Here is an 18327-nt window from a genome sequence, read left to right as displayed (position 1 = left end):
AGTTAGAGGCAAGCCTGGTCTACAGAGTGAGTTCTAGGACAGCCAGGCTACACAGAGAAACCCTGTCTCAGAAACCAGAAAAAGAAAGGAAAAGAATTTAAGTTGTTGACACCTTGGAGAACTGTTCCTGTCCAGCTAAGCAGCAGTAGTATCTCAGTGTTCCTGCAAACCTTTAAGATATATTTTTTTTTTTTTTTTTTTTTTTTTTTTTTTTTTGGTTTTTTTCGAGACAGGGTTTCTCTGTATAGCCCTGGCTGTCCTGGAACTCACTCTGGAGACCAGGCTGGCCTCGAACTCAGAAATCCGCCTGCCTCTGCCTCCCAAGTGCTGGGATTAAAGGCGTGCGCCACCACCGCCCGGCAAGATTTTTTTTTAAAGATTTATTTAAAGTACATTATAGCTGTCTTCAGACACACCAGAAGAGGGCGTCAGATATTACTACAGGTGGTTGTGAGCCACCACGTGGTTGCTGGGATTTGAACTCAGGACCTTCAGAAGAGCAGTCAGTGCTCTTACCTGCTGAGCCATATTGCTAGTCCCATGCAAACCTTTAAATGGGTGGTCTGTAAAATCGTAGCAAGAGAGGGGCTTAGTTTGTTGTTTGGAAAGGCCTTTATTTCTGGATTTTTCCATTCATTTCTGGGATATATGAAGCTTAGGGTTATATACAGAGGTTTTTTTTACCGCTAGAGGTGATTTTTTGACCTTCACTTTATGGCTAAGATAATCTAGTCATATTGATTCTGACAAGGTAAAAGCTTGGGCAAATACTGAACTTGTCCATTGTCTTGCGTGATATGTGGTAGACAGTCTGTTCAGCAGTCTCCTGACAAAAAGATCTCTTCAGAGTCCGAAGCCCATATGTCTGTTCTCACAGAGAATTTCCTAAGTAAATCTTTGTGGTTTTCCTATATTTCAACTGATTAACTGACAGCATTCCCAGGCTTAGGAGCCTGGCAGCCCTCTAGAACCTTCTCCAACTTTTAAAAAGTAAGCTCATTTTAAAATACTAGATCAGAAGAGCATTGATGGCTTAAATCTTGTTTTTCCTACCTCAATATCACATAACTACAAAACAACAGTAAAATGTTAACAGGAAAAAGTTAGAATTTACTTCAAGGATCATTTCTAAATCATTTTAAATAGGTTGGTTAAGCCTATTTTGATTCTAATTATGTCTGAGGTACTCTAAATGTAAAAACTAAGCTGGTCCTGGCATACCCTTTGATCCTAGCACACAGGGAAAGGTGATGGTAGTAGTGAGGATCTGTGAATGTGAAGACAGCCTGGTCTACATAGAGAGTGCCAGGACAGGCAGGGATGTATAATGAGGCCGTCTCCAACATAAAGCAGTAGTAGCAGTGAAAAGTTTGGGAGTTTTTGTTGTTTGTTTGTTTGTTTTAGGGTGGTTTCTTTCTTTTTTCCATGCAGTTGTTCATGCGCAGCAGTCTTTTGTATACACAACCTAGCAGCCAACAGCAGCTTCAGACTCCTGATGCTATGCTTGCTTGTCTTTATGCCTTGAGAAAAGGGATGAAATACTTCTTTAAACTGGCAATCTGATGCTCCTCAGAAGATTGAGTGTCATTATCCCGAATGGGACATTATTTTAAACAAACCAAAGCATAGTTTATTATCAGAGTTGGCTTACTCCAAGTAATTTGTGTGTAAGGATAAACTGATAAACTATTCATGTTTGTCTTGTAGCTAACCTCCTGGGGTATCAATCAGGTTTCAGTGTTTCTTACTAAGTTTTTGTGTGGGGTCCTTAACATCATAGGACTTTCTTTTTTGTTTTGTTTTGTTTTGTCTTTTGGGTTTTTTTTTTTTCCCGAGACAGTGTTTCTCTGTATAGCCCTGGCTGTCCTGGAACTCACTCTGTAGACCAGGCTGGCCTCGAACTCAGAAATCCGCCTGCCTCTGCTTCCCAAGTGCTCGGATTAAAGGCATGCTCCACCACTGCCTGGCATGACTTTCAATATTAACTAAAGTTTAAACTTATATGCCTATAGAAATTGCCTTTTCCATTAGTGTCTCTTAAATCATTCATACTGTAATGTAATGTTAATATTTAAGTAATTCTGTCCTTTCCTTCTGAGCAATGCTGCTTTGGGGCAGGGGCTGGCTTATGTGGGGATTCCTGTATCTCTTCTCTTGTTCCCAGTACAATTTGGCAGGTCAGAGATACTTGTTCACGAGCTAATAAAATGAAGAAATGTGCCTTTGTCTAAAAAAGATGGGACAGTTTTAAGGATTCTTTATTGTCTTCTGAAAATAGCATCTTAGGAGTTCTTGGGTCCTGTAAAATTCCATCAAAAGGAAATAGAAGGGGCTGGAAAGATGACTCAGAGGTTAGGAGTGCTAGCTCCTCTTGCAGAGGACCTGGGTCTGGTTCCCAGCATTCTCATGGTGACTCATAACCATATGTGGACTCCAACAGCTAGCTCCAGGGATGTTAGTGCCATCTTTTGACCTCTGTGGACACCAGGCACACATAGTACACATATATGCATGCAGGCAAAACACTCATACATATAAAATAAGGAATCTATTTTTTCTTTTTTTTTTTTTTGAGATAATTACATCATTTTTCCCTTCCCTTTTCCCCTTGTGAAACCTCCCACATATTCTTCCTTGCTCTTTCAAATCCATAACCTATTTTTTCATAAATTGTTTTTACATGTATTTTTTGTGTGTGCATATGTATGCACGGTGTATAAGAAATTAGAAGGTACAAATCTATGTTATGAAAGCCAAGGAGAAAATGGGATTTTCATTTTATTTTAAGAGCCATAGCCAGGTAGTTGTGGCGCACGCCTTTAATGACATGTGGCAGTAAGAATAGAGTTGAGAAGATCTCTGTGAGCTCAAGGCCTACATAACCAGTTCCAGGCCAACCAGAGATATGACGTAAGGCTCTTTCTCAAAAAAAAAAAAAATGCAATAGCAGAAGCCTGACCTGGAGGTTCTTATGGTAGCCTCGGCATGAGGAAGGCTACTGACTTGAAATAGCCTAAGCTACAAGTAAGCTCCAGCAGGCATTCTTTACCTAGTGAGACTGTGGGAAAGTCCATAGGAAAAAATTCCCATAACCAAAAATTCTTCCTACAAATACTTCTAGAGGTATTTTAACAGCAGGAAGTACTTTAGAACAGTAGATGTACATTCTGTGGGATAATATTGTGGGAACTCTGTGTAGGGGTCAGATGTGGTGGTGCACACCTTTAATCCCAGTGCCTGGGAGGCTGAGGCAGGCTAATCTCTGAGATCAAGGCAGCTGGTCTACCTAGCAAGTTCCAGGCCAGCTGGGGCTACATAGTGATACTGTCTCAAAAACAACAGAACAAAAAAAAACAAAATACTTTTCCAGAAACAGTTTTGTGGCTGATAGCCTCTGTGGTTAAAATGCTTGTCAGCAAGTGTAAGGACTAGAGTTCTGAGGACCCCACTTCAGATCCCCAGAACCATGAACAAGCACCAGTGGTAGGCCTACTGCCCACCTGCATTCCCATCTTCCCTGCAAGTCAGGGATTGTCAGCTAGCCATCAAAACTAGCATTATCACCCAGTTCTGGGTCTCATTGAGAGACCCTGTTTCTCATTTCCCTATTTCAAGATAGGGTTTCTCTGTATCCTGGGTTGTCCTGGAACTGGTTGTGTAGACCTGGCTTGTAGACTGGCTTCAAACTCACAAAGATCTGCCTGCTTCCGTTTCCCAAGTGCTAGGATTAAAAGTATGCACCGCCACCGGGGAGAGGCCCTGTTTTACTAATATTGAAAAGGAAAATGATTCCTTATATTAGCTTTTTGCCTCTACAATGTAGGCACACACAGGTACATACATACATGAAGAAACAGAGAAAAAAATCTTTTAGATCAACAAATGTTTAAGTATCTACTTGTTACCCACCTTATATTCTAATTAGAAGTACATACGTAGTTATTTGTCTTAAAGTCTGAGCTAGGACCAAGGCACACAGTCCCTACCCCTGAGGAATGTTGCAGAATGGAGGTAGGTGGCAGGTAACCTAATGATTATCTATTATTCAGAGTGAAAGGGCATTGTCAAAACCTGTCATCCCCATCACTGAATATTTTACCAGCAGAGAAAGTGTCTACCCTTTGAGTAAAAAAAAAAAAAAAAAAAGAGCCAAAGTGACTGTTGCCTGTGCCTGCGTTTCCTGCACCCTCATCTCCATTGCATCAGCATGCAGACTACACAGAGCTAACACTGTCCCTGAGGTGGGTATTATTGTTAGCAACACTTACAGAATATAGGAGAGGAGCCAAGATGTGAGCGCTATCACACAGCTTGTAAAACCAGTCTCATTCCTGGGTTCACTTTTGTTTGCTTGTTTTTGTTTGTTTTTGTTTTCCGAGACAGGGTTTCTCTGTATAGCCCTGGCTGTCCTGGAACTCACTCTGTAGACCAGGCTGCCTTCGAACTCAGAAATCCACCTGCCTCTGCCTCCCAAGTGCTGGGATTAAAGGCGTGTGCTCACTGCCCTCACTGCCCTCACTTCTCTTTTTAACCCCCATATAGGATCTTGCCTTACCTTTGAGCAGACAAGAATCACTGTGTGTGTAAAAGGAAACTTTTAATGTATAAACATCACTAGCATACATTTTTTGGCATGTAAGTTTAGGATTTTAATCAGCATAGAGGAAATTTGATTCCTGTCTAAAGCTCTGATCAAAATGAGGTTGGGTAAATCTTGGCACTCTGAATGCACAAGCAGGCAGATCTGAGTTCAGGGCCAGCCTAACCCACACAGACCTGTCCTCAAAGGTTCTTAGAAGCTTGTCCTTTCCTCTCCCCCTCACCTTTGTTTCTGTGTGTCTGTGTCTTTCTCTGCCCCCCTCCTTCCCTTGGGGAGAGGCTTTTCTGACCTGTGTGTCAGAAAGCCTGGTGGGAATGTTGAATTAAGACTTATTTATTTTATTTATATGGGTACACTTTAACTGTCAGACAAATCAGAAGAGGGTATCCGACCCCATTACAGATGGTTGTGAGCCACCATGTGGTTGCTGGGAACTGAACTCAGGACCTCTGGAAGAGGTCAGTGGTCTTAACCTCTGAGCCATCTTTCCAGCTCCCTGATTCTTTTTTTAATCTAGTATTTGGGGAGCATGTATCAGGATTAGAAGTTAGGGATGGTGGCAGAAAGGAAGATATGATTTCTCTGTCTGAAGGGGGTTCAGTCTGCTGTTAGGAAAAGGAGCTGAGGACATTTCAGTCGGCAGATAAGCTGTTGAATCTCTGCAGTTCTTTGTTGCTGTTACTGTTTTGTCCTTGTTTTGTTTTGTTTATTTTGTAACTGGCTGGTCTCGAACCTCCAGCAGCCCCACGCCCAGCTCTCAGGTTCTTGGGTGTAGGCAGGACCACATCTTTTGTTAAGGTCTGTTCCCACTCACGTCTGTGTGTTGAAGATGGCCTAGACGCCTGGTGTTTGCCTGTCTCCCAGCCTCACTGCTGGGCTTCCCGTATCCTGCCCTGCTCCAGAACACCTCTCACCTCTAGTGTCCGGTCTGCCTGGGAGGCAGGCCTTCAGGCTTCAGCTGCGCAAGGTCCCTTTGCCTTCTCCTTTTTTGGTGTAGGCAGGCACCTTGGGGCTGAGTGGGCTTAGTAAAGACTGGGAACAGTGGCTCTCCAGAGACACCTACCCTTTCCTCTGTTTTGGGAAAGAAACTCTCCCAGGCTTACCCATTTCCCTCCAACTTTTCTAGAAAACAGAGAGGTTCCATGTGATCATTGGCAGAGGTGAGCATCAGGTTAGTTATCCTGGGAGGGACAGTGATGGGCACATAAGAAAATGCTGTCTTGATGTTCTGAGGGTAGATAGAAGCTCTGGTCATCTTTAAAAATATTCCTGCTTTGGCTTTAATCATTTCTCATTTCTAACTCTGGTGTTTGCCATCATTTAATGTGGGTCTTAGGCAGCTGTAACTGTGTTCTCTCCACCTGGCCCCTTCTTTGCCCTCGGGGAAGACTGGAAGAAAGCACTCTGGCCCTGTAGCTCTAGACGTCTGTAGTTGTTGTAACCTGAGAAAAGAAGGGACAAGGCCTAGCCTCTGGAGCCAGTTGACTCCCTGTGGCCTGCCAGAGGATAAGAACCTTGCTCACTCAGCTCCCTCCCTCTTTCCCCTCCCCTGCTGCATCAAGGCCCTCCCCCATCCGCACACACGGGCTGCTGGGTAAGTGGCAAGATGGCTCCCCTGCATGTCTCCGGCTGATCGCTGCCGCTTTGCCAATACAATAGAGCCAGCTTACTACCAGCAACCTGGCCCTCTTCCTCCTCTTCCTCCAGAGAGACCAGTCCAGCCGAACTCGGGGTTTGCCGTGAGGACTTAAACGCTTATCTCTTAAACGCCCGATCTATTTTAGCCTCCCCGCTCCACCACCACCTCCCCTTCCATTTACCATTTTTTTGGATTCCCCAGTTGCTGCATCTTGATTTTCTCTCTCTGGATCGGGTGGCTGGGAGGAGGTGGTGGGATCTCGGGGCAAGGAAGGTGGCTTGTTTGGTTCAGGGGTTTTTGTTTTAATTTTTTTAGGATTTTTTTGTTTGGTTTTTGTTATTTCTTCCATTCCAGAAAGGGATAAACAGCACTTCCAGGGGGAGAAAAAAATAATGATGTTCTCAGACAGCAGAGCAGGGTGAGAGCCTCGCATCCCCGTGTGTCCTGCCCCACCTCGCCGCCTCATCCTCCCCAGCTTCCTCATGGCTCTCACTGTCTTTCATTTTGATCTGTTTTCAGGCATTCCGCTTTCTCCCTTTGTCCTTCCTGCTCGATTTCTAATTGGCCCCAGTTGCCCTCTCTGAGCAATAGGTTGTTTGTTTTGGTTTGGGTTTTTGATAAGCCTTTCTTCAAGATTTAAGCAGAACATCACGTGTTCTATGGGGTCCTGTTAGCTGGGGGCCCAGTCCTGACTTCCCCCTCCCCCTCAGCTTTGCATCTCTCCCTGCCTATACTGGGGAGGCTTTCTGACCTCTTGTGTGTCACACAGCCTGGTGGGAATGCTGAATTTTCTGGTACTAGTTCCTGGCCTGGGGAGGCTTGGTTTCCCTTTTCTGTCACTTGTACCCCTGATCATCCTGATTTTAATTTTTTTTAATCTAGTTTTTGGGGGTGTCAGGATTAGAAGGTAGGGGTGGTGGCAGAAAGGTAGGAAGATAGTTTATCTGATGGAGTCTCTGGATTTCTTTGTCTGAAGTGAGTGCTAACTTGTGAGCGAGTGGGTTCCATGTTTAGGGGGAGTTGGCTGGTGTGGGGGAGGGTATTACTGCCTTGGGAGGCCTGCTCTCTTTATCTCTTGGAAGTTGGAATGAGAAATGGGAGTGACTGGGTAAGAGTCAAATCTAAGAACAGTTCCTGCTCTGAGCAGGTGAAAGTGCCCATTCCTCAAGTTTTCATACTTTAGTAGTTTAGTTTCCTAGGGTGAGAGGGAAGTGAGCACACTTACCAGCCCCATACTCTGTCCTGCAGCCCCTCACTCTTACTGTTCCTAGTGTCTCGAGATCACGTGGATCATCAGGCACTTGCTAATTAACAGTTGATTAAACACAAGGTCAGGATCATTTGCTATACCTATGCCCTTTTGAAAGTCTTTTGTTTCTATAAAGGAAGCAGGCTTCCTTTGGGTTCTTGTGTAAATTAAAGATGCCTTGACTAGTGAATAGAGAAGTCTGTAAGGCTACAGCCTTATAGACAAATTGAGGTCACTTTTGGAGGACTTTTCAGAGGAGACTGTTGGTTTCGAGCAAGAGAACTGTGCAGTTAGTACCTCAGAACTCTGTGACTGCTGGGTGCCCACATAAAGGTCGCAGCGTTGTCCCCGTCTGGTACTAAGTAGCTATGACCACTATGATTTGTGCTTTTTCCCCGAAGAAAACATCCCCACTTTCCCATGGTGGCAGAGTTCTAGTCTGATCTAAAAGGCTACAATCCCACCCAAGAAAGGAGCCATTGGGATTTTATGGCCCCAGAGCTAACATCTTGCTCTCTCTTCCCCTTCACTCTCTCCTGCCCTTTCCTTCAACCTCTTCCATCCTGTCAGTGACGAGAGGGAGGAAGTGACTATGGACACCAGTGAAAACAGACCTGAAAATGAGGTGCCAGAGCCTCCTCTGCCTGTTGCAGACCAAGTCAGCAATGACGACCGGCCAGAGGGCAGTGCTGAAGAAGAGGAGAAGAAAGAGGTAACTAGCCAAGCCACCTGCTGGGGAGGGTGGGCAGAGCGTGGGCCTAGGGAGAATAGAACATCTCAGCCATCCCTCTTACACAGGGGGATGACTTATGGGGGACAAGGCAGGGCCTTGGATCAGGAGAGGGCACGGGAGAATTCGCTGGTTTAGCAAGGGGTGCCCTCTGTGATGCAGACAGGGTCGTTGATCTCCTTTCCCTCCATGAGAAGTAGTAGTACAGACCAGGCTTCTAATTTGGACGTCTGTTAATGGCCCTTTTTTTCGAAATTCAAAAATCCCAAGTGCAGCTTTCCTGCCGCTGAAGCCTGTGTGAAGGTAACTCCTTGAGCTTTCCCTCCTTTTTAAAAGCTTGATGGCACTCAGCGCCACCTAGTGGGGCTTTGGGTCTCCTCCCAAGTCAGCCATGCTGAGGAATTTTTGTTGCTCTTCTGCCCCCCAGTGGTCTAATTACGAAAGTGTAGCTGCTTAGAAACTCAAGGGGTGAACCAGAAGGCCCTCTTAGGTTTTGTTTTGTTTTAGGCACATATATTACTGTTTTTTTCCTGTAGCCAATTCAAGAGGCTTCCCCCATTGAAGCCAGCGAAGTCTTCTTGACCCTTAAAGAAATAGAATTAGCTGGGTTTGGGAGTGGTATTATTACAGGGTGGGAGGGGCTGTTGTGTGTGTAGCCTTTCTCTGGTGTGTGTTGCGGGGGTGGGGGCCGGTGAAAGTGATTTGATGTGCAGAATATTATTTATTACAAGGTCCTTCTTCCCCGTAAAACTTTGTCCAAGTACCTCATGTACGGTAATCCGCCCGTAAAATATAACCCTGCCCAACTGGCCAATCGCTGATGCCGCCTCTACCTCTGGACCCACCCGCTGCTACTGAGCCGCCCAATCAGAGCCGAGTCTGCTATCCAGGTGTCTTGGCCAGAGGGGGCATGTCTGTGGGCTTCTGTGATGGGCCCCCTTTTGCCTCCCTGTCTTGCTTACGTCAGGGGGGCTAAGAAGAGCACTATTCTGGAGAGACTTGTATTGAAAACAAAAGGCGTTTGGAAAGGGGTGGACTTGAATCATCTCCCTACTTGGGACACCCCAAGAAGAGTTTGTGCCAGTGCTGGGGTGCCTGCCCACCTGCCCTTACCTGTCAAAGACTGTGGGTTGCCTTGTTTGCTACAGACTGTTGGGATCCCCATCTAGGGAACAAGAAACCTAAGAGAGTCAAATGTTTGTGATGACAGTGCCGTGCTGTAAACACTTGAGTGGGGCTGGTGGCCTAAGCTTTGCCGACTAGGAACCCTGCAGAGAAGTCTAGGGTTTGTACCAGGGACTTAAAGCTGACGGCAGCCCAGCCCGTGTCGCCACTTGCTCGTCATGGACTTCCCTCTGGTCCCTGCTGTCCATGGTGAAGGGCAGCAGCATGTTGGTTGCTCCACTTCTCCTCCATCCCTGGAGGCAGGGACTCGCTCATCCACCTGACCGGAACCACTGTCTCAGCTGGAGTCCCTGCAGAGATGCCAACTACAACCCAGAAGACACACTCTGATCTCGCTGCTGAATGTGTCCCAGGTCCTGGGGAAATTGACCTACTACTGCCGCCCTGTGATCCTACTCGGTGACAGGACCTCTCCCCAGTTACACTCAGGAGGAAGGGACTTTGGAGTTGTCACCTGGATCCCCAGTGTTGGGTGGTGGCATTGCTGCAGCTTGCCACTGGTGGACATAGGGTCCTGCCTGACTCATGAAAGGCAAGGAGCATTCCTGCTACTCACAGGCCATCTCATCAGGGACTGCAAGATGATGCCCTACAGGGCCAGGACTGATGTTCTACCCCCATTCCCCCCTCTGCCCCTCGCTGAGGCTGGCCATCGCCAGTGAACTGTTTTGACATCTTGGAAACTGGGCAGCGTCCCCCCACACGTTTCCCTCCCGCCCCCCCTGCGCCCCTGGGAGGACTCTGGCAGTGCCACGCTGACTACCACGCCGTGCGCCCACCTTTTTTGCCAACCCAACCCCCCACCAATTGCACAACGCCTAGCAGGGAGGGCTCATTCTGATTGGACCGGCGGTTGACTAGATACAGTACACAGTGAGGTGCGATTGGCTGAACTGAAGATCCCAGGTGTGAGATGGTACCTGGAACATTTGTCATATTCCTAGTTTATTTTATTTTCTACTTCTTCTTTAATCTTTTATTTATTTATTTATTTTTATTTCTTTGTTGGGTTTATTTATTTGGTTCGTGTTTTTCTTGTTTTAATTAAGGTTTTTTGGTTTGGTTGGTTTTTGGTTTTTTTGTTTGTTTTCTTTTTGTTTTGTATTTTTGTTTGTTTTTTGGTTTTGGTTTTTTTTTTTTCCTTTTCTCACTAACTTACCCATCATGAGCAACCTAGCTAGGGTAAGGCTGGCCCTTAACACAGACCAAGGAGACTTGGTTAGATGACACAGGTGGGGCTGGGGGTGGGAGGGAAAAGGAGATTAAGAGGGTTCTGCCCTACCCTTTAGAAGGGTGGTAGGGTGGTCTTAGTTTTTCCAGAAATAAGCACCTAAATCTAAAAGTGCCCCTCACCCCATCCCCCTGCTCTGTCTGTAATGTCACTCCCACTGTGTGTGTGGAAAGAGGCTTGTCCAAAGCTGTCTTCTGGGATTTGTTTTGGTTTTGGTCCTTGGCCAGAGCCCCTGGATTTGAGCCCTGTTTGAAGGGTGAGCATTAAGGCTCTGCTAGAGTAAGGGTGGTGGTTGAGAAGGCTGAGGCTTTCCTTGGGGCAACCTGCCCTTTACCAAAGCCTCCTTACACAAGAGATACTTGTAAATTCTCTCTGCTACCTGTTGGCTTGGGTGCTTCATCTTCAGTGAACCTAGTATAATTATTTTCGTTGGTGTTGCTCTGGGTGGTCTTCAAGTATCCCACCTCCTGTCAAGATGTCAGACGGGGAGCTAAGTAAAGGAAGATTGTTGAAGTTGCTATCTCAAGAGTTTATTTTTCTCATATCTTTCAAATTGGCAAGGAAGGACTTGGGAGGACCCAGTTACCTGGGTCTGGGTGTAGCTCATCGGGGTTCATGTCCTCATCCCTTAGATAATAGTTGAGGGCACGATCAGCAACTTTAAAGGGCTGAGAGGGAGCCGGACATGGTGGCTCATGTCTGTAATCCCAGTGCTTGGGAGGCTGAGACAGGAGGATCACCATAAATTGGATTATGTAGCCCTAAGCTACAAAGTGAGACCCTGTTTCAAAAAACCCAAAAAATACTTAAGTAGATGGAGGTTGTTAAGCCCCTCCCCATCTTATTTCTGGTAAAGCTAATACACTGGTGTGAGGTGACATAGGTGACCTTCCCCGTGACGTTTGGTTTAATTTTCCTCTAACTTGCATTGATTCTGCTTCGTTTTTGCCGTTTGCTGCTTCTGTTTTGGTCTCTATCTTGTCAGTGTCTCTGTCTCTCTCTCTCTCTCTCTCTCTCTCTCTCTCTCTCTGTCTCTCTCTCTCTCTCTCTGTCTCTGTGTGTCTTTGGCATTTATGCTAAGATTGCCTGATTTAACCTTCTTCCCCCTCTCTGTGGGGTGTCTCTCTCTCTTCCTTATCTTCTCCATACAGAGTTCGATGCCCAAATCATTCAAGAGGAAAATCTCCGTTGTCTGTAAGTCTAGCCCCAAATCCTTGGTAGAAGTTCAAAAAACTCTTCACAGGCGATTAGAATTCCATTTCTTCCCAGTAACATTTTTGGGGTGCAGTCCCCCCCCAGCAAGTCTCTGCCTTCCCTATACATGTACATCTTTTTTTCCTTTGAACCAATCTTGGTTCTCCAGCCGTGTGTGCGCACGCCTCTGCGTGTGCGTGCTTGTGCACGAGTGTTGCTGAGGATTGAACCCACAGCCTTGCACGTGCTAGGCACACAATGCCACAGCAGTTTCCCCATCTCCAAGCACACTTGGAGCACTGTACCTCAGATCATTTCCAATCAATTTTCTTGTTATTACTTATTTTTGAGACAACATTTCTGCTATGTAGACCAGGCTGACAGAAAACTGAATCCTGCCACATCCTTTCAAGTAGCTGGGATTATAGGCATGTGCTGCACACCCAACTCTTAGAGGAGTATATCCTTTCTGGTATCTGACCTTGAGTTTGAAGTTAGAGAGACGCCTGTGTGATGCTTTCCATTTTATACTTTACTAACACATCTAGGAAACAAATGTGCTCCTGACAGTAACTTTTTTTTTTTAAAGATTTATTTATTACATATACAGCATTATGCCTGCATGTATGCCTGCAGGCCAGAAGAGGGCACCAGATCACATTATAAATGGTTGTGAGCCACCATGTGGTTGCTAGGAATTGAACTCAGGACCTCTGAAAGAACAGTCAGTGCTCTTAACCTGTAAGCCATCTCACCAGCCTCTCCTGACAGTAAACCTCCAATTGTTGCCCACTGAGTAACTTGGGCAGTGGTAGTTTGGTGGTAGTTTTGTTTTCTGGTTGCTCTGAAATTTGTCGTGTAGACCAGGCTGGTCTTGAATTCAGAGATTTCCCCTGCATTTTCAAATGCTGGGATTAAAGGTGTGTGCCACCATGCACAGACACCCAGTAAGGAGCACATGGTCTTACAGTGTTGTCGTGTGTCCAGCTTCTCTGCACTTAGTCTGAAGTGCTCCTCCAGCTGGTTACCCACCTTCTTTCTACAGGCAAATAGTGCCCATCTGAAATGAAGAGACAGCATCACTTTTGTTCACTCTTTAAACCTTAGTTTCCCCCACCCCACCCCCGATCTCTTATTATGTTAACCTTTTACTAAAACTCCAGCCAAAGGCAACCTTTGTTACAATGTGAACTAGTTAGGAACCTAGACCATCTAACTGTTGGGTCCTATTTTTTGGGGACAGCAGCTACCAAGGGGGTGCAAGCTGGAAACAGTGACACAGAGGGGGGCCAGCCTGGTCGAAAACGTCGTTGGGGAGCCAGCACTGCTACGACACAGAAGAAACCGTCTATCAGTATCACCACTGAGTCACTTAAGGTGAGGTGGGTGGAGCCAGGGAAGGGAGGATAAGACATGTTCAGGTGGGAGTAGACATGGGCCCAGTGTAACGGGGTAGCGGGGGTGTCTGTGTCCCAGAGCCTCATCCCCGACATCAAACCCCTGGCGGGGCAGGAGGCTGTTGTGGATCTTCATGCTGATGACTCCCGAATCTCTGAGGATGAAACAGAGCGGAATGGCGACGATGGAACCCATGACAAAGGACTGAAAATATGCCGGACAGTCACTCAGGTAAAAGTGGTGCGCCCAGCATCAGGGGTGAGGTAGTGGGCAACAGCGGACAGCTGAGGAGCCGAGGTAATGTCCTGGAAGGGAACTCATATGCCGAGGGCCAGGTTATGTCAAGCACTGCTAGTTGCAAAGAAGATTTTAGTCGAAACCAACTATACCAATTTGTATACCCTTGTTGCAACAGCTTGTACCGTATTACCAGAATTGAAAACTAAAGTTGAGAAAGCCTCATAATTTAACATCTTGCCTCATGCAGAAAAATAGCTCAGGCCAGCAAGATTGCTCCATGTGTAAAGGGGCTTGCTGCAGAACCTGTTGCCCATCCTCAGGACTCATGTGATGGAGAGAGCCAACTCCCAAAGCTGTCCACACAAAGGTCACTACATATGTTCATGGACACATACGAACACACAAATCATTAAATGCTTGCTTTGTTTGCAATAAAATTTTAAAAAAAATTTTTTTTTAGCCGGGCGTCATAGTACATGCCTTTGATCCCAGGGAGGCACAGGCAAGGAGATCTCTGAGGTCAAGGCAAGCCAGGACCACATAGATGATATCTCAAAACACCATAAAACAGAAGGTGTGGGTTATGGAGACTAACCCCAGTGGAGAGGCTATTGGGACTGCTGTCTCTCTGGGAGCCAGAGTCAGAAGAGAAGGTGCCAGTGTGGGGAAAGACCACCTCTGTCTTCTGATATCTTATAGGTAGTACCTGCAGAGGGCCAGGAGAACGGGCAGCGGGAAGAGGAAGAAGAGAAAGAGCCTGAGGCAGAGCCGCCTGTGCCTCCCCAGGTGTCGGTGGAGGTTGCCTTGCCCCCACCCGTGGAACATGAAGTAAAGAAAGGTGGGTGAGGTACAGCAGCCATCTGAATTCTCTGAGGCCCACATTTGGACCCATTTGAGCACTTGATGCCTTCTGCCTTGTGCTTCAGGAGTTTTCTGTGTCTGGTGTTTCCTAGACACTTGTGAACAGGGTTTGAATCTTACAGTGTCCAAGTCTCAGAGTGAGATTCTGCCCTTGTCCCTTGCCATATTATGGATTCTTGGCACATCTGGATAGAAGAGTGGCTGGCTGCTTGGTAGAGAGTAACAGGAAGGGAGCCAGCGGTGCTGTGACTGAAAACTGCTCTCTTTTTAGTAACATTAGGAGATACCTTAACCCGGAGGTCCATTAGCCAGCAGAAGTCTGGAGTTTCCATTACAATTGATGACCCCGTCCGAACAGCCCAGGTGCCCTCCCCACCCAGGGGCAAGATCAGTAACATTGTCCACATCTCCAACTTGGTAAGTCATCATTCCCATATCTCAGGCTCCTTGACTTTGGGGTTTCCACTTTGGGTGGGAGCTGGAGAGCCACCTCAGTGATTTAAGACCCTTTCTGCTGTTCAGGAGGACTTCAGTCAGGTCTCAGCACCCACTTAATAGTGCTGGGCCAAGCAGCCTGCACTCATAGCCACTGAGTCATTTCTCTAGCCCCACACAGGAAATCTTTCCCGCCCCCACAACCCCGGATGGGGTTTCTCTGTGTAGACCAGGCTGGCTTCAAACTCAAGATATCCATCTGCCACCCTTCCAGGTGGTGGGAATAAAGACCTGCACCATCATCGACCCATACGCGTGGGAAGACAATGCTAGATGTAGAGGGGTTCTTAACTTCAAGACCTTGAAAGTTGTTTTCATTGGCAGGTTCGTCCCTTCACTTTAGGCCAGCTGAAGGAGTTATTGGGGCGTACAGGAACTTTGGTGGAAGAGGCTTTTTGGATTGACAAGATCAAATCTCATTGCTTTGTGACGGTGAGGCAAAGGGGCTGACTCTGGTTTCAGGCACATACTTTGTTCTGTGAGCAGTCTGGGTAGATGGAGGGTAGGGAGGGAGACTAAAGGTGCACATGTTTCTCTGCCTCTTCCTACCAGTATTCTACAGTAGAGGAAGCCGTTGCCACCCGGACAGCTCTGCATGGGGTCAAATGGCCCCAGTCCAACCCCAAATTCCTTTGTGCTGACTATGCTGAGCAAGATGAGGTGAGAGACACTTCAGAAAAGGAGGGAATGGGCCAAGGCGGTCAACCCTGGGACCTTCACCAAACCTGCAGTCTGCGTTTTCCTCTTCTCTGTACCCCTGGGACCTGGGCTCCCTTGTTGGGAATGATGCGATCTTAATCTCTAGTTTGACTGTTCTTGTCCCTCTGACCACAGCTGGACTATCACCGGGGACTCTTGGTAGATCGGCCATCTGAAGCTAAGACAGAGGAACAGGGAGCACCAAGGCCTCTGCATCCCCCGCCCCCGCCCCCAGTCCAGCCACCACCCCACCCCCGGGCTGAGCAGCGGGAGCAGGAAAGGGCTGTGCGAGAGCAATGGGCAGAACGGGAACGGGAAATGGAGCGACGGGAGAGGACTCGGTCTGAGCGAGAATGGGATCGGGACAAGGTTCGAGAAGGACCCCGCTCCCGATCAAGGTCCCGTGACCGCCGCCGCAAAGAGCGAGCAAAATCTAAAGAAAAGAAGAGTGAGAAGAAAGGTACTTAGCTGGGAGGAGGGCAGGGTTTGTCTGTCTCTGGGCTGGAGGGTCAGGGACCCAGATGCATTGGTTGGGTCAGAGGATTTTATATTTCAGATCTGGTTTTCTTCCTCCCACAGAAAAAGCTCAGGAGGAGCCACCTGCCAAGTTGCTGGATGACCTCTTCCGTAAGACTAAGGCAGCTCCCTGCATCTATTGGCTCCCACTGACTGAGAGCCAAGTAAGTACTCTCCACTGAGCAGTGACTAGAGCATCATTGCATCCAGGAGATGAGCACAGCTGACAGTGTAGGCCCTGGGCAGGTGGCCACAAGGCAGGAACTAGAGCTTGTGGGTTTGAGAAGCTGCCTGTTGGCCAAACTTCTGTAAAGTCTTTGTTATAAAAGTCTTCTACATTTGCGTTTCCATGAGAATTTTACACGTGTTATTGGTGTGTATGCTGGAGGACAGGAAAGATGTGCTTGCCATGTTGTTGATGTAGAGGTCTGGGCAGTTCTGTGGATTGGGTTCTGCTTCCACCTTTCTCCAGGGCTGAACTAAGTTGTCTGGCTTTTGTAGCAAGGGCTTTTACCCTATGAGCTATCATGGTAACCCCTTGATGAGAATTAAAATCTGGGAGAATTTTAAGCTTAATGCTACTCAAATTTGTCTGCATCTAGAGTGATGGAAGCTAGAGAACTATGAGAGACTGGTGCCAGCAGCCCCTGCCAAGTATTAAGGGAGTTGGTGGGGCACACCTCATCCCGCATACTTGCCTCTTTTCCTGTTTAGTAACGAAACTGACAGTGACCCTGCACTAGGAGTTCAGGGTCCAGGCCAGAACACAAACTGGATCAATTCAGACAGGACTGACACACTTCTCTGCCTCTGTCCTTCCTGCCTGACCACAGATTGTTCAGAAGGAGGCAGAGCAAGCTGAACGGGCCAAGGAGCGGGAGAAGCGGCGAAAGGAACGAGAAGAAGAAGAACAAAAAGAACGGGAGAAGGAAGCTGAACGGGAACGGAACCGACAGCTAGAACGGGAGAAGCGGAGGGAGCACAGCAGGGAGAGAGAGAGGGACAGGGAGAGAGAGAGGGACAGGGGCGACCGAGATCGAGATAGGGAAAGAGACCGAGACCGAGGCAGGGAGAGGGATCGCAGAGACACCAAGCGCCACAGCAGAAGCCGGAGTCGAAGCACACCTGTACGGGACCGGGGTGGGCGCCGCTAGCCAAGAAAACACTAGGAGAGCTGCAGGTACCTGCCACTCGGCCCTGGGAGGTTAAAGGCCACAGAGGGATAGGTAGAGTCACCACCATCCTGGAACCAAGGGTCTCACACCATTGCTCAGTGCTGAACTATAACTGCCACACATCCCCACATACCAAATGGAGCAGTGGCAATCTCCCTGTTCCCCCAGCCTAACTCTTGGAACTTGGCCCTCTCCTTTCTCCTGTTAAGTCTGAGAGGGAAGAGCTAGGCTATGAAGGGAAGATGTGGCCATAGTGGGAATAACCAGTGCCCCAGACTCATTTTCCCTCCATCCTGCGTTCCACCTCTCTTGGTACTCACAGCCTTTTGGGAACAGCTGGGGCCAGGACTGGGTCACCTATGAGCTGAATCAGCCTCTCCTGAGTCCCAGGCCTCTGCAGTTCCCCAGTTCTCTGTCCTGCAGCCTCTTACCCTCTGGTTCCACTTTATATCCGCCTTTTCCTTTTGTTCAATTTTTATTTTTATTTTTTTTATTATTAAATGATGTGGTCTATGGAGAAAAATAAAAATCTGACTTAGTTTTAAACTAGCATTTGAGTGCCTTTCCTTGGGAAGAGTTTGGGTGAAAGGGAAGGAGAATGGCTGGGAAGGCGGGCATCTCTATTCTTCTGGAGCAGCGGCCTCCCTCAGGAATCTTCATCCCCGCCTCGTCTCTAATCAGCCCAAAGCTGTATGTCTTTTTACTGTTTCTTTTTGCAGTACCCCAACAGCTGGTTGGGTCGGCCTCCCGGTCCCCCTGCACAATTAGGCATTTGGTTACAAGGTGCTTCCCACAATTGCCACCAGGGGGTGCAAACACTCTTTAGATCTTGCAAAGAGCTTCCCCCCTCCCCAAAGAGGTTCTTACTGCCCACCGATGTCATGCCCCTGTCCCTAGCGAGCTTCCTAGATTCCTGCTTCCCCTGCCATCCTTAAGTTCACCCTAGCTGACTCTACTCCCTGTTGTGACTCGCACAAGATCCTGAGGCGGTAGCCTCGCAGCCGCACCCGAACCCAGAGCGTAAAGCCGGGTCTCCCGCAGTGCTGTCCCAGCGCCCCGCCTCACGGTGTGCCTCCGCAGGTGCTGTGCTGGCCGATCATGTTGGGTCCCCTCCA

The 18327-nt window shown here is 47.6% G+C and overlaps 1 protein-coding gene across 9 annotated transcripts in view; it reads left to right on the top strand.

The window, feature by feature from the left end:
* The window catches only part of Acin1 (apoptotic chromatin condensation inducer 1), a 46159-nt gene extending 28395 nt beyond the window's left edge, over positions 1 to 17764 (top strand). For 5 of the 9 annotated variants that reach the window (XM_031363038.1, XM_031363034.1, XM_031363039.1 and 2 more), the window contains 11 exons: positions 8059 to 8200; positions 11786 to 11828; positions 13072 to 13205; positions 13305 to 13457; positions 14166 to 14304; positions 14599 to 14744; positions 15147 to 15254; positions 15375 to 15482; positions 15657 to 15981; positions 16101 to 16201; positions 16871 to 17764. In XM_031363038.1, the coding sequence (XP_031218898.1) occupies positions 8059 to 8200; positions 11786 to 11828; positions 13072 to 13205; positions 13305 to 13457; positions 14166 to 14304; positions 14599 to 14744; positions 15147 to 15254; positions 15375 to 15482; positions 15657 to 15981; positions 16101 to 16201; positions 16871 to 17191 (1720 nt within the window). In that variant the 3' untranslated portion in view covers positions 17192 to 17764. Of the gene's footprint in view, positions 1 to 5508; positions 6340 to 8058; positions 8201 to 11785; positions 11829 to 13071; positions 13206 to 13304; positions 13458 to 14165; positions 14305 to 14598; positions 14745 to 15146; positions 15255 to 15374; positions 15483 to 15656; positions 15982 to 16100; positions 16202 to 16870 lie in introns of those variants that run through there. The other 4 variants (XM_031363043.1, XM_031363036.1, XM_031363037.1 and 1 more) reach the window with 4 other exon arrangements.
* The last annotated feature ends 563 nt before the right edge of the window (positions 17765 to 18327 follow it).

Source organism: Mastomys coucha, unplaced genomic scaffold, assembly GCF_008632895.1.
Source record: "Mastomys coucha isolate ucsf_1 unplaced genomic scaffold, UCSF_Mcou_1 pScaffold9, whole genome shotgun sequence".
NCBI lineage: Eukaryota > Metazoa > Chordata > Mammalia > Rodentia > Muridae > Mastomys > Mastomys coucha.
The sequence above is the reverse complement of the archived record's forward strand: the minus strand, read 5'-3'. Positions and strand labels throughout refer to the sequence as shown.